This window comes from Panthera tigris, chromosome A2 (assembly GCF_018350195.1).
Source record: "Panthera tigris isolate Pti1 chromosome A2, P.tigris_Pti1_mat1.1, whole genome shotgun sequence".
Classification (NCBI taxonomy): domain Eukaryota; kingdom Metazoa; phylum Chordata; class Mammalia; order Carnivora; family Felidae; genus Panthera; species Panthera tigris.
Window position 1 is genome coordinate 126,215,572 of NC_056661.1, and position 13,313 is coordinate 126,228,884.

Genomic DNA, 13,313 nt, shown 5'->3' on the forward strand with positions numbered 1-13,313 from the left:
TTTTTACAGCATAGTATATGGTCTGTTTGGTGAACATTACACATACACTGAAAAGAATATGTATTCTGCTATTGTTGAATGTGATGCTCTCTATATAAATGGTGACCCAAGATATTTTACAACGTTGGTCGAATCTTGTCTACCCTTACTGATTTTGCCAGTTTTCCTATCAATGAGAAGACAGTGTTAAAATCTCCAGCTATTGTTAAGGATTTGTCTTTTTTTTTTTTTAATTTTTGAGAGACAAAGAAAGACAGAGCACCAGTGGGGGAGGGGCAGAGAGAGAGGGAGACACAGAATCCGAAGCAGGCCCCAGGCTCTGAGCTGTCAGCACAGAGCCCAACACGAGGCTCGAACTCATGGACTATGAGATCATGACCTGAGCTGAAATCGCATGCTCAACCGACTTAGCTGGGGGACCACCCAGGTGCCCCACGGATTTGTCTATTTTTCCCTTTAGCTGTCACTTTTTGCTTCATGTATTTTGAAATCTTATATTAGGTGCATAAACATTTAACACTTTTATGTATTCCTAATAACGCAACCATGTTTTATTATGAATTATTTTTATCTCTGACAAAATATTGTCTTGAATTGTTATTTTGTCTGCTATTGATAAAACAACTAAGTTTTATTATTATTCGTATTTGGGGCACCTGGGTGACTCAATCAGTTAAGCGTTCAACTCAGGTCATGATCTCACAGTTTGTGGGTTCAAGCCCCGTGTTGGGCTCTGTGCTGAATGCTTGCTCAGAGCCTGGAGCCTGCCTCAGATTCTGTGCCTCCTTCTCTCTCTGCCCCTCCCCCACTCGCGCTCTGTCCCAATGTCTCTCAAAAATAAATAAATGTAAAAAAAAAATTATTATTATTCACATATACATGTATGTATTTTCAAGTTTTGAACTACATGCACCTTTGTATTTATAATACATTTCTTATAAATGGCACATAGCTGGGTCATGCTTTTTCAAATATGATCTGAAATATTTTAATTGCAGTGATTAGTCCATTTAAATTTAATTTAATTATTGATATGATTAGGTTTAGGCCAATCAATTTATCATCTGTTTTCTGTTTGTCTCAGCTGTGTTTTGTTCTGTTTCTCTTTCCTTACCTTCTTTTCTGCAAATATTTTTTATAGTCCCTTTTAATTCCTCTATTGGATTTTGAGTTATACTTCTTTTAGCTTTGTATGGCCATATGCCTTTTAAAGAAATATGAGGGCCACCTGGGTGGATCAGTCGATTAAGCATCAGACTTTGTCTCAGGTCACGATCTCACGGTTCCTGACTTCCAGCCCCGTGTCGGGCTCTGTGCTGACAGCTCGGAGCCTGAAGCCTGCTTCAGATCTTGTGTCTTTTTCTCTCTGCTTCTCTCTCTCTCTCTCAAAAATAAATAAACATTTTTACAAATGTAAATAAATATGAGAAATTTTAAAGACAAAACTGTATTTTGTCTTTTCTAGTTACCCACATATCTATAATTTCCAGTGTTGCTCACTCCTTCCTGTAGAGCCCAATTTCTATCTAATGCATGTCCCTTCAGGCTGGAGAACTTCCTCCATATTTCCTGTAGTGTATGCCTGCTGATGATGAACTATCTTAGTTTTCCTTTATCTAAAAGTGTTTCTATTTCACTTTCATTTTCAGAAGATAGTTTTACTAGATAAGAATTCTGGTTTGACAAGTTTTTTTGTTTTTTGTGGGGTTTTCTTTGTTTTTGGTTTGGTTTGTGTGGGGTTTTTTTTGTTTTTTGTTTTTTGTTTTTTTTACACTTCTAAAATATTGCTCTCTGGCCTCCACTATTTCTAATGAGAAATCAGCTCTCATTCTTATTCTTACTCTCTTAATGTAGTAAGTTGTTTTTCTCTGGCTGCCTTTAAGGTATCCTTTTTATCTTTAAATTTCAGAAGTTTGACTATGATGTTTCCAGGTATAGTTTTCTATTTATTCCAGTTAGGATCACTGAGCTTCCTAGCTTTATAAATATATTTTTCAACAAATTTTGAAACTGTCATTATTTCCTCAAATATTTTTCTGGTCTCATTCTCTCTTTCCTCTCTTTCTGATACCACAATTAGATGTATTTTAGACCAATTATTTCTATTTCACAGGTCAATTACTATTTATTTTACCTATTCTTCGGATTGGGTGATTTGTAATGATTCATCTTCAAGGTTATTGTCTCTTCTTCCATTTTCAACTCCCATAGAGTGAATTTTTCATTTTAAGTATTATACTTTTCAGTTCTATAATTTCCACTTGGTTATTTTTTATGGTTTCCATTTCTCTGCTAAGACTCCTCATCTGTGCACTCATTATACTAATACTTTCATCTTCTAATATGTTTATAAGCATTGCTTTAAAAATCTCCATTAGCAGAGCACTTGGGTGGCTCAATCAGGTAAGCCTCCCACTTTGGTTCAGGTCATGATCTCACGGTTCGTGAGTTCAAGCCTCGCTTCGGGCTCTGTGCTGACAGCTCAGAGCCTGGAGCCTGCTTTATAATCTATGTCTCTCTCTCTCTTTGCCCCTCCCTCCCTCCCTCCCTCCTTCTCTCTCTCTCTCTCTCTCTCTCTCTCTCTCTCTCTCTCTGTCAAAAATAAATAACATTTTAAAAAGTCTCCATTAGCTAATTCCAACACCTGGGTCATCTCAGGGTCAGTTTCTACTATCTGCTTTATTTTGTTCTTAAGAATAGGTCATCTTTTCTCATTTATCTAGTAATTTTTTTATTTTATTTTTTTACATTTATTCATTTTTGAGAGACAGAGAGAAACAGAGCACAAGTGGGGGAGGGGCAGAGAGAGAGGGAGACACAGAATCTGAAGCTGGCTTCAGGCTCCGAGCTATCAGCATAGAGCCTGATGTGGAGCTCGAACTCACAAACCACAAGATCATGACCTGAGCCAAAGTCAGATGCTTAACCAACTGAGCCACCCAGGCGCCCCTAGTAATTTTTGTTATATTCTGAACACTGGGAATAAAAGATTGTCAAGTCTCAAAATCCAGTTCTGTTTTTCTGAGACTGTTTTGTTAGAGCAGAAATTAACCTAGCTAGAATCAAACTCCAAATTCTGCAAACAGCAGCAGTTTAAATCTCTTCTCAATTCTCTCCACTCCCAGTAGATGTTTTTACCAGGTCCTTTGGGGTTCTCACACACATACACACTCACACATGTACATTCATGCTTCTGATTTGGGCAGATTTTATAGGTGGATCTATATGAACCTGTAGAAATGAGGTCTCCTACCCTCTGAGCTTCTCTTCTTTCACAGATTGCCCCTAATAATCTAGCTGCTCTGCCAGCCCCCAAACTATATCCTCTCAGTAACTTACCAAGACTAAGGCTGCCTGCTGCCCCGTGCTAACTGGATGAGCGGGTACCCTCAGGCAAAAGCTACAAACACACAAATCTCATCTGAGACCCATTATGTTCTTTCAAGAACTGACCACCCTCTTTCTGTCTACTTTGGGGGGTTATCCAGTTCCTTCAAGTAGTTGCTTTTAGGTGTTTTTGTTCACACTACTTTGTCCAGATTTAACCATTTTTATCTGTATTAAGTCTAATTAAGACATTCCACCATTACCAGAACGAGGGCCCTGAGCACTGATTTTGTCTACATTTGATAAATGAAAATCATGGTTAATGTGTAATCCCACTTCCAGCATCCCTACATACCAAGTGATTAAAACTATTGGCAAATAAACTTTAAGAAATTATTTTGGCTTCAGAGCCCCCAACTTCCTCTACATTAGCAAGTTGCATGAGGTTGTTAAAGAAAAACTTGGTTTGATCCCAGCTCCATTACCTGATTTTAACCTCTGCATCAAGGCAATAATTCTCATTATACTGGTCTTATGTGTCAGATATGAGTGTGTAAAAGTAATGAATGTAAACATTGAGACAGTGCCCAGAACAAACTCTCATGAAAGATGGCTTCTGCTTCCATTACCATTAAGTGCTTCCACTATCGCAAACATATATCTCAAAATAACGTTTAAAAAAATTTACCCTCAAATCTCAGTAGTACCTTTTGCTTCATTAGAATTTAATAACTGAAGAGAATATACGCTTTTTTCTATGTGGGAAGGGTAGGGGAAGATGAATGACTTGAGACCAGTATTGAACACTGAAGTGGTCAGAATTTTCTCCGAGGGCTTAAAAAATAAGGTGCACATTTTCAGATACCGTTCAGTCTTGCTTCTCAAAATGAAATTATCTGCTTAACAACTTGGTGAAGTGGAAATTTGTTCTGCCTACTGTAGAGAGTTTGCTAGGCACCATTTGGATTCACCCTGTTTAATGGATAAGAAAGGCAGTGATGGGGGGGGGGGGGCGGGGAACTCTAAGAAAGAAGTTCTGAGATCTCCATACACAATTAACATGCAATTCACTTGACAGATGACTACTTTCTGAGACTCAAAGTAAATAATTTTCATTCCATACTTCAATCCTGAATGTTTTTTTAATGTGTATCTTTTTCATAGTAAGTCATTGAAGAAAATCAAAGATTTTTGACTTTGAACATCACATAGGCCACAAAAAAGGAAGTTTTTGTTTAAAGTAGTACATAAAATTATGCCTAGCCTTGCTCTAGGAGAAGGATAGCAATTCTGATGTAATCATTTTGTGGCCACAAACATAAAATATCCTTTCTACCACAAAGCAAAAAAGTGGGAAATAAATTTTTGAAAAACCTGTTAATAAGAACATGAAACAAAGAATAAAAAATCACTCACTTAAAATATTTAGATGCATAGTTATACAATCAGTCAGAGGACAGGGTTTAATTATGCAAAGAAGAAGGAAGTATTACATCATCTGTATTAATTGATCATAAATTCTTACCAAGGCTTCATGATCTTCTGCAATTTCTGGTATCGTCTGCAAAATTTGAAAACAACCATGTGAGGAGTATGTTTGAAAGCAATAATTTTTACACAAAGAATATATCTTGAAGAGAGCTCAGGATTAGACATAGGGAAGATTTAACTGCCATGATGTACAAGACTTTATTTATTGCAAAACATTATTCAAAGTACCAAATTGGTATTCTCTAATGATAAGAAACAACCAAAAGGCAGAGATTAAACTACTGCAACCAACCTATTGCATTTACTTGAATAAAGGCAATAAGAACATTTCATTTGGATCAAAATGGGTAAACATTTGATGAAAAAAAGTAGAGCCCAAAACTAGACCAGTTCTTAAGTATATGCCGAACAATGAAGAAATAATTATCTTTCTTTGGGAAAATGCCCACTAATTCTATTTTCCCTTTTCTTGAGAAAAGATTGCTTCTTTGAAAAAAAGACATCATAATAGACTCCAATAGTTTTGGACAACAGATGGAACTCTGTGATGGCAGCCTGCAAAAAAGTGTGCAATAGACAAATCTTGTCTGCAAGAAAGGGCAATCATGCTTCTTAAAAACCTGGGGTCAAGAAGATAAGGAAACAAGTGATGTTCATCCTCTCAAACCACTTCCCATCCCTCCAGTCTGCCAAATATCTCTGGCTCTAGGTATGTTCTTCCCTGTTTGGAATACCCTTTCCCTCTAACCAACGTGTCCAACTAGCTAAGTTCTACTCCAAATTCACCAGATTCTCGGCTCCTCTGGGAAGCCTCCCTGACCTCCGATTTCCCCCCACATGACCAGACTGAAGGTGGGACTCACATCTGCACTCACTGAGAAACACCAGCTGTATGACTTTGGTAGGGCACCTCACTGTCTTTCCAGCTTTCTGAAGGCAGGGGCTTGACACTGTGACTCACTACTATAATGTCAGGCACATGCAGAGCAGATACTTAGTAAGTGGTTGATGAATGATTTGGCTCTTCAGATGAAGTTAAGTTTCATTTTCATCCACATAAAATGTAACCACTTGAGAAACCTAACTGACCACAAGGAGATCAGATCTAGTCTCTGGTAAAACTGGGGGTCAGGGGTGGGGGTAAAAATGTATACAGCCATCTTCTTCTTCTTCCTCCCATCCCTTTCCTTTATCTGTCTTTAAAAAAAATTAGCTTCCTTCCCACCCTCCTCCTTCAAAAAGCCAGTGGGAAGAGTGAAAGTAGTAGGTGGTCACAGGCGGGCAGACCTAGGACACTACTGTCCACTAAAAGGAACTGAGCTCCTTGTAAAAATGACTCCTTGGGGCGCCTGGGTGGCTCAGTCGGTTGAGCATCCGACTTCAGCTTAGGTCATGATCTCACGGTCCTTGAGTTGTAGCCCCGCGTCGGGCTCCATGCTGTCAGTTCAGAGCCTAGAGCCTGCTTCAGATTCTGCGTCTTCCTCTCTCTCTGCCCCTCCCCTGCTCACACTCTGTCTCTCTATATCAAAAAATGAATAAATGTTAAAAAAATTAAAAAAAAAAAAAGACTCCTGATGGGACTGAGACAAGGAAAGATCTAGATAACCCTGGAACACGTCACTGCACCAGAAAGTAATGAATGCTCAAAAAATAATGGGAAGGACAGGACAGGTCAGAAGGACAACCAAATCTGGGACAAACCAAGCACCAAAATAAATAATAATAGTGACAGATTATAGCTTCCTGAATTAAACAGGACTGGATGAGTCCGTGTTGTTTGAAAGACTGGTGTGCTGGTATTGTTGCAGAACCAAATCTCTGGGGGAAAACATACCAACCTGATTTACACTGTTTCCCATTTTCTGTGGTGTAACTACCCAAAAGAAAAAAAAACAAACAAACAAACAAACAAAAAACTGTTACAGTAGAGACATCTGGAAGGCACTATTATAAGGGCCTTAAGTCAAAGTGAACATGAGTAACAAGACAAAAAGACATCATGTGCCATCAATAGGTTGCAATGAAAAAAAACAAAACCACACACAAACATCTCTAATATTCCAGACAAAGACGTATCATATGGGTTTATAACAGGAAAACAATACAGGATAAACATGTAGAAAAAAAAATTGTTCCAATGGAAAACTGTACAGTGTCCGTTGCAAACTCTTCTGAATTAGCAGATTCCAGCCCTGTTGTCTCTAAGTTGTAGGTAACTGATGAATATATATACTTTGTCCTGTCATGCAGTGCTCTAATGGACTTCCTCCTTGCAGGCGGAAATCCAGGTTGTCTCCATTTGCAATTCATTTCACCAACCCTTTGCTCCATATAAATCGGTGCCCTTTTGACTTTTCCTTTGAAACTGTTAGAGCATCTGCCTCATTCCCTCATATCACATGAGTAAAATGTCTTAACATATGTTCATTTTTATATCTGTATGAGAGCCATGCTTTTATCTTTTTCTTAAAAGCACCTTTAATGAATTACCTTTTAACAAACCCAAACTGAAGGATATTCTAAAAGTGGCTGATATATAATCTCAAAAGGTGCCAAAATCATGAGAGAAAGGGAACCACTGAAGAATAGTTCCATGGTGGGTGGGGGAGGTGGGCGCCTGGGTAGCTCAGTTGGTTAAGCACCTGAATTTGGCTCAGGTCATGATCTAATGGTTCGTGGGTTCAAGCCATGCATCAGGCTCTGTGCTGACAGCTCAGAGCCGGAAGGCTGCTTCGGATTCTGTGTCTTCCCAGCTCTCTCTGCCCCTCCCCCACTCACGCTCTGTCTCTCTCTCTCAAAAATAAATATTTAAAAATAAACATTTTTAAAAAACTCAAAAATAAATAAACATTTAAAATAAATAAACATTTATTTATTTTCTCAAAAATAAATATTTAAATAAATAAACACTTAAAAATAAATAAACATTTAAAAAATTTTTTAAAAAGGGATTATTCCATAAGGAAAAAGATTAGGAAACAAGAGGAAAGTTGGTGCAAGGCGCTACCTGGAGTTAGATATCTGTATTAAAGGACACAACAGACACAAATGTTCAAACTTGATCTTGCAACTCTTCCATTTAGTAGGGGACCCTTCAGTTAACTAAACAAGGAGGCCATTAACTGAGGTGGCCATAAGGCCAGAAGCCTCTAGAAGCACACCAAAATCTAAGCCTGTAAATGCTGCAGGGTCACACACACACACACACACACACACACACACACACACACACAAATAAAAAGAAAAAACAAAAAACCGGTATCTAAGAACAACCAGTCAGGAACACCCAATGAGGCTTTAAGCTGCAGCCAGTCAAATAGGTGCTTTCCTTCCACCTCTTCTCTATAAAAGTCTTCCCCTGCCACAGGTGCAGCAGAAACCTAACCACTTCCAGTTTGGCACTGACAGCTTCCAATTGATTTTTGGTCAAATAAATTCTTAAAAATTTTCACATGCCTCAGTTTATTTTTAACAGCACTGGTTCAAAATAAATGTGTATGCGGGGTGTGTATCTGTGTACGTGTGTGTGTGTGTGTGTGTGTGTGTGTGTGTATAATACATAAACCTACCAGTACAACTTTTCAAGATAGCTTTCTGGCCTAGTGCCTGAACACCTCTAGGTTTTTATATGTGTTCCCCCTGCTATAGCAGACTCTGGCCGTGGACGGTTCTCCCTGACCGGTGTTTCTTCTCAGCCTCCTCACTTTTGATTCAGATTAAGCATAAAGAGAAGGCTAACTTTTCATTGTTGATGTCTCTGGCTGAGGTTCTCTCTCTTTCTTTCTCTCTTTCTCAATATAGTCATTTTTAAAATAAACATGCCCAAGGGGCACCTGGGTCACTCAGTCAGTTAAGCATTTAACTCTTGATTTTGGTTCTGGTCATAATCTCAGTCGTGAGACTGAGCCCTGCATTGAGCCCCACGTTGGGCTCCACACTGGGTGTGGAGCCTGCTTAAGATTCTCTCTCCCTCTCCCTCTGCCCCTCCCCAGCTTACATGCACTCTCTCACTCCAAAAAAATTAAAGAAAGAAAGAAAGAAGGAAAGAAAGGAAGGAAGGAAGGAAGGAAGGAAGGAAGGAAGGAAGGAAGGAAAGGAAAGGAAGAAACATGACCAGAAAGAAATGGTTCTAGAAAGGCTGCTGTTTCAGAGTGGCCAGAGGCCTCTCACCTGAGCTCAAGGTATGGCATTCTGTTTCCTAGAAGAAGATAATCTCTTCTTTATAACAGGCTGCGTGACCCCTTCTCATTTCCATTTCCAGAGGGATGCTGGATAGCTAGTTTGTGCAAGTACACCCGAATGTCCCTGTTAGTCACTCTCTGGAGAATGTAGAGTCCCACCTCCCTCTATATTCCCATCAAACAGAAGTGTGGAAGAATGTGTTGTTCAGCCTTTAAGGTCAGGGGCTCCTGGGGGTGCCCAACCCAGAGTGTCTTCTTCGTAACAGAGAGTGTCCAGATGGGCAGGCCTTGATCCCCTTGGAACACTGGCTGCGCAAGGAGGGAAAGGTTGCAGAGAGCTGTTGAGCTACATTGCTGCGCTATCAAAGCTTGCGGCACGCAGATCCCAGCAGCAGACTCTTTCTCCAGTTGACTGCTTCTGATCTCCTTATTTGTAAGTTCCCCCAATAAACCTGTGCACTTCGATCGATCACTCTCTCCGGATCTTTTCTTTGGCCTCACCAGACCATCACCCACCCCTGACTTAGAGTCTGCTGGTCTATGACTGCACAATTGGACAAAGACCCAGAGACAAACTTAGAGCAGTTGGAAGGGGGAAGATCCAGTTTAAGGAACTTTCTGCCACACAATGGCTGACAAAGCACAAGATGATTGACCCCTCTGATTGTGATGTAAATCTCTGGCAGGGCCCCAGGAGGGCTGTTCCAGTTGGAACTCCCTGAGCTCTGCTGAGTGCAGGCTCCAAGAAATCAGGCAGAAGGATGTGGGGAGACTGGGCAGCCTTCACAGCTGGGGCCTACAGAGCACACAGAGCATTTTCTCTGTGGTCCTGGGAGCTGCTTGCTCCTCTCTGGGCCTCATGTCTAAGGTGAAGTGCAGGGCATGCACTCTGCGACCTGTGCTTAGCTTCCAGTCACTGAGTCACTGACAATCTGGCCTGGCTTGGACCTTCCAGAACAGCCAAGGTTTATAAGGGACATCGAATTCTTAGAAACAAGAGTATATGTTAGAGCTGATAATCTATGTCCGTGGAGGTTAACAAAGTTACTTTCAAAAAACAAAGTCATGTTTTGTGTGAAGACAAAACATCAAAAAAAGGTCACACATACTCCCCACCCCCTCGCCCCCAGAACACCTCTTCCCATTTGCCTAACCTGGTGTCATAAATATTCAGCACTCAAATAATACACACTTTGCCAAATGAATAAAATCTGTAAATCCATTGTCAACTGTGGGTGGTAGGCAATATCAGAGCCAAGACATCATTCAGGTGCTTAATTCAAGTCATACATCAATTTTCACATCTCCTAAGGAATAGCTACAGCTCTTACTCTGGCCAGGAGAAAATGGTGTGACTAATGAAAGTTTCATATGAAACCGTCTGTCTGTTAATGAATGATGACAACAAATCTCTTATAAGTGAAAACACACAGAGCTATACATACATCTGTGTCATATGTATGACAGATTGGGAAGGGGACTAATAATTATACAATTCACATTGTTTATTTTTATGACAATTACCTAAGAGTTTTACATATCTCTAAAATAACTATGGGACTCTTTCCACTGTTCCTAATCCCGCCAAATTTTGGAGAAATGACTTGAACCAAAAAAACAAAAAGCGCTTATAAATTCCCCAGATTAGTGAGAACCCCTCCGCTATCTCACTACTATTTTTCTTAGGAAAGCTAGAATCCCTAAGGGAACCCCAGCCCAGTTTTGGCCAGGGTGTTAGAAATGGACATGTTTCTACATGAGTGGTTAAGTATAAATGAGGACGTTTCAGTGGGCTTCGGGCTGTTCTCACTTTAAAACAGCTTTAAAATGTGTATATCCTCCAAATCAGGAATTGTACTCCAACAAAGTAATTTAAATACTCACAAAGATTTTACTAGAAGAATAGCTGATTAGAGAATGTTCACAATCATGAAAAAACCCTGAAAACAATACAAATGTCCAACAATTGTGGGATGGTTGACTACACTGTGCACATCCTTCAGATTATTAAGTTGCATATCAACTGTACTTAAAGTTTAAGTGAAACAATATACAAATGACAAAAATGATAAAGGAAATCATATTAATGACATGGCAATGTTGTTAGGTACAAAAAGCAGGCTACAAAGATATGAGCATTATAATTATTCTACTTTTGTAATAAAGTAATTATATATTCTGCTTTTGTAATAAAGCCTGTGCATGTGTGTGTGTATCTAAAAGAAAATACAAAAAGGGTATATACCACAATGTTAAAAAGGTCTCTCGAAAGTCAGGTTACAAATGATTCTTATTTTCCTCCTTCTGCTTACTTATATTTATTTTTTAAATATATATATATATATATATATATATATATATACACACACACACACACACACATATACACACACACACTTTTTTTTTTTTAACTAAGGAGAGAAAGCTAATTCAAAAAACTGTCTTGAGGTCTTTGTAAATACATAAATTTAACTTTTTCAGTCTCTTGACTTTTCTGCCCAGGGTGGTGCTACAGCTTACTCATATTCCAACAGCGTAATTTTCCTGTCACATTGCCAAGTGGGAAGGAAACTATAAGAATCCTGCCCTTTCGTTCTTGGAAATGTTCCCCTGTTCTTCTGACTGTTTAACACTGGAAAGACACAGGACAAACTGTCCCACTGTCTGTGTGCACAGAGGCATAGACAAAGAACACGGTGTTTTATTGAAAGCCAAAGAAAAGCAGTGTTATTCGCTACATGGGATTTGGAGTTGCAGGTATGATTTTTTCTTTCAAATAAAATAAAATATATCATCTGAACTTTTTTTATTGAGACGTCATTGGCATACAATATTATGTTAGTTTCAGGTGTACAACATAGTGATTCCACATTTGTATACACTGTGAAATGATTACCACAGTAAGTCCAGTTACCATCTGTCACCATACAAAGCAAATACAATATTACTATGTTCCCCCATGCTGTACATTACATCATTGTGACTCATTTGTTTTATACTTGGAAGTTGGTACTTGATCTCCTTCACCCACTTTGCCTACCCTCCAAACCATCTCCTCTCTAGCAACCACCAATCCATTCTCTATAACTCTAAGTCTGGGTTTTGTTTCGTTTTTTAGATTCCACGTGGAAGTGAAATCACGTAGTATCTGTCTTTCTCTGTCAGACTTATTTCACTTAGTATAATACCCTTCAGGCCCATCATGTTGTCACAAGTGGCTGAGTAGTACTCCATACATCTCCTATCTTCTTTGTCCATTCTTCCATCGGTGATCAGTGGATACTTAGGCGGCTTCCATATTTGGGCAATTGTGAATAATGTTGCAATAAACATAGGAATGTGTGTATCTTTTCAAATTAATGTTTTCACTTTCTTCAGATGGATACCTAGTAGTTGAATTACTGGATCATACGGTAGTTTTGTTTTTAATGTTTTGCGGAACCTCCATGCTGTTTTCCAGAGTGGCTGTACCAATTTACATTCCCACCAACCATTCACAAGGGTTCAGTTTTCTCCACATGTTCTCCAGCATTTGTTATTTCTTGCCTTTTTGATAACATTCTGGCAGGTGTAAGTTAACATCTCACTGTGTTTTTGATGTGCATTCCCCTGATGATGAGTTATGTTAAGCATCTTTTATGTACCTGTTGGCTGTCTGTATGTATACTCTGGAAAAATGTCTATTCAGATCTTCTGACCATTTTTCAACTGGGTTGTTTTATTGAGTTGTATGAGTTCTTTATATGTTTCAGATATTAATCCCTTGAAAAATCTTTAATACCCATTTTTTAGTAAACACTGTCCATTCCTGAAATTTCCTTCCCTGAAACCATTTCCTTGCTCAGATTGAGCTAACACTGAGAAGTTTCCACACAACTTCATTTGCTTCCACACCTATGTCTCAAGCTTAAACTGGGAATAGAATTTCAAAATCCCACAAGGATGGGAAAATTCAATTCAGGTATTAATCACTGCATTCTGCCAAAGTGACACTCTCCATTGCTCCTTTGTTGCTAATTTTGCCCGATGGCCCCTCCTGGCACCAATGAGGGAGACCTTTAAAAGCTCAGCCTTGAGTAACGACAAGCAGGTGAGTAATCTTTGAATCTCATTATAGCTCAAAGTAAAGAGAAAAATTCCAGCTGCATTTCTTCAATGTTTCCTAAAAATTTCCACAGGTCCTGCTTCACAAAACCTCTGCCTTGCCCAGCTGGAAATCTGCCCAGAAGTCATGACCAAATGCCTTCCAAATTGCAGGATCCATTTAATTTGTACAGTTTCTATTCCAAAAGTTTCCTGTTAATTAATGAATGT

At 39.1% G+C, this 13,313-nt stretch overlaps 1 protein-coding gene across 3 annotated transcripts in view; it reads right to left on the minus strand.

Annotated features, from left to right (window-relative positions):
• ELMO1 (engulfment and cell motility 1) overlaps window positions 1-13,313 on the minus strand; it is a 524,791-nt gene that overhangs the window by 349,816 nt on the left and 161,662 nt on the right. For all 3 annotated transcript variants that reach the window (XM_042970062.1, XM_042970058.1, XM_007078577.3), the window contains exon 7: window positions 4,853-4,888. In XM_042970062.1, the coding sequence (XP_042825996.1) occupies window positions 4,853-4,888 (36 nt within the window). The remainder of the gene's footprint in view (window positions 1-4,852; window positions 4,889-13,313) is intronic.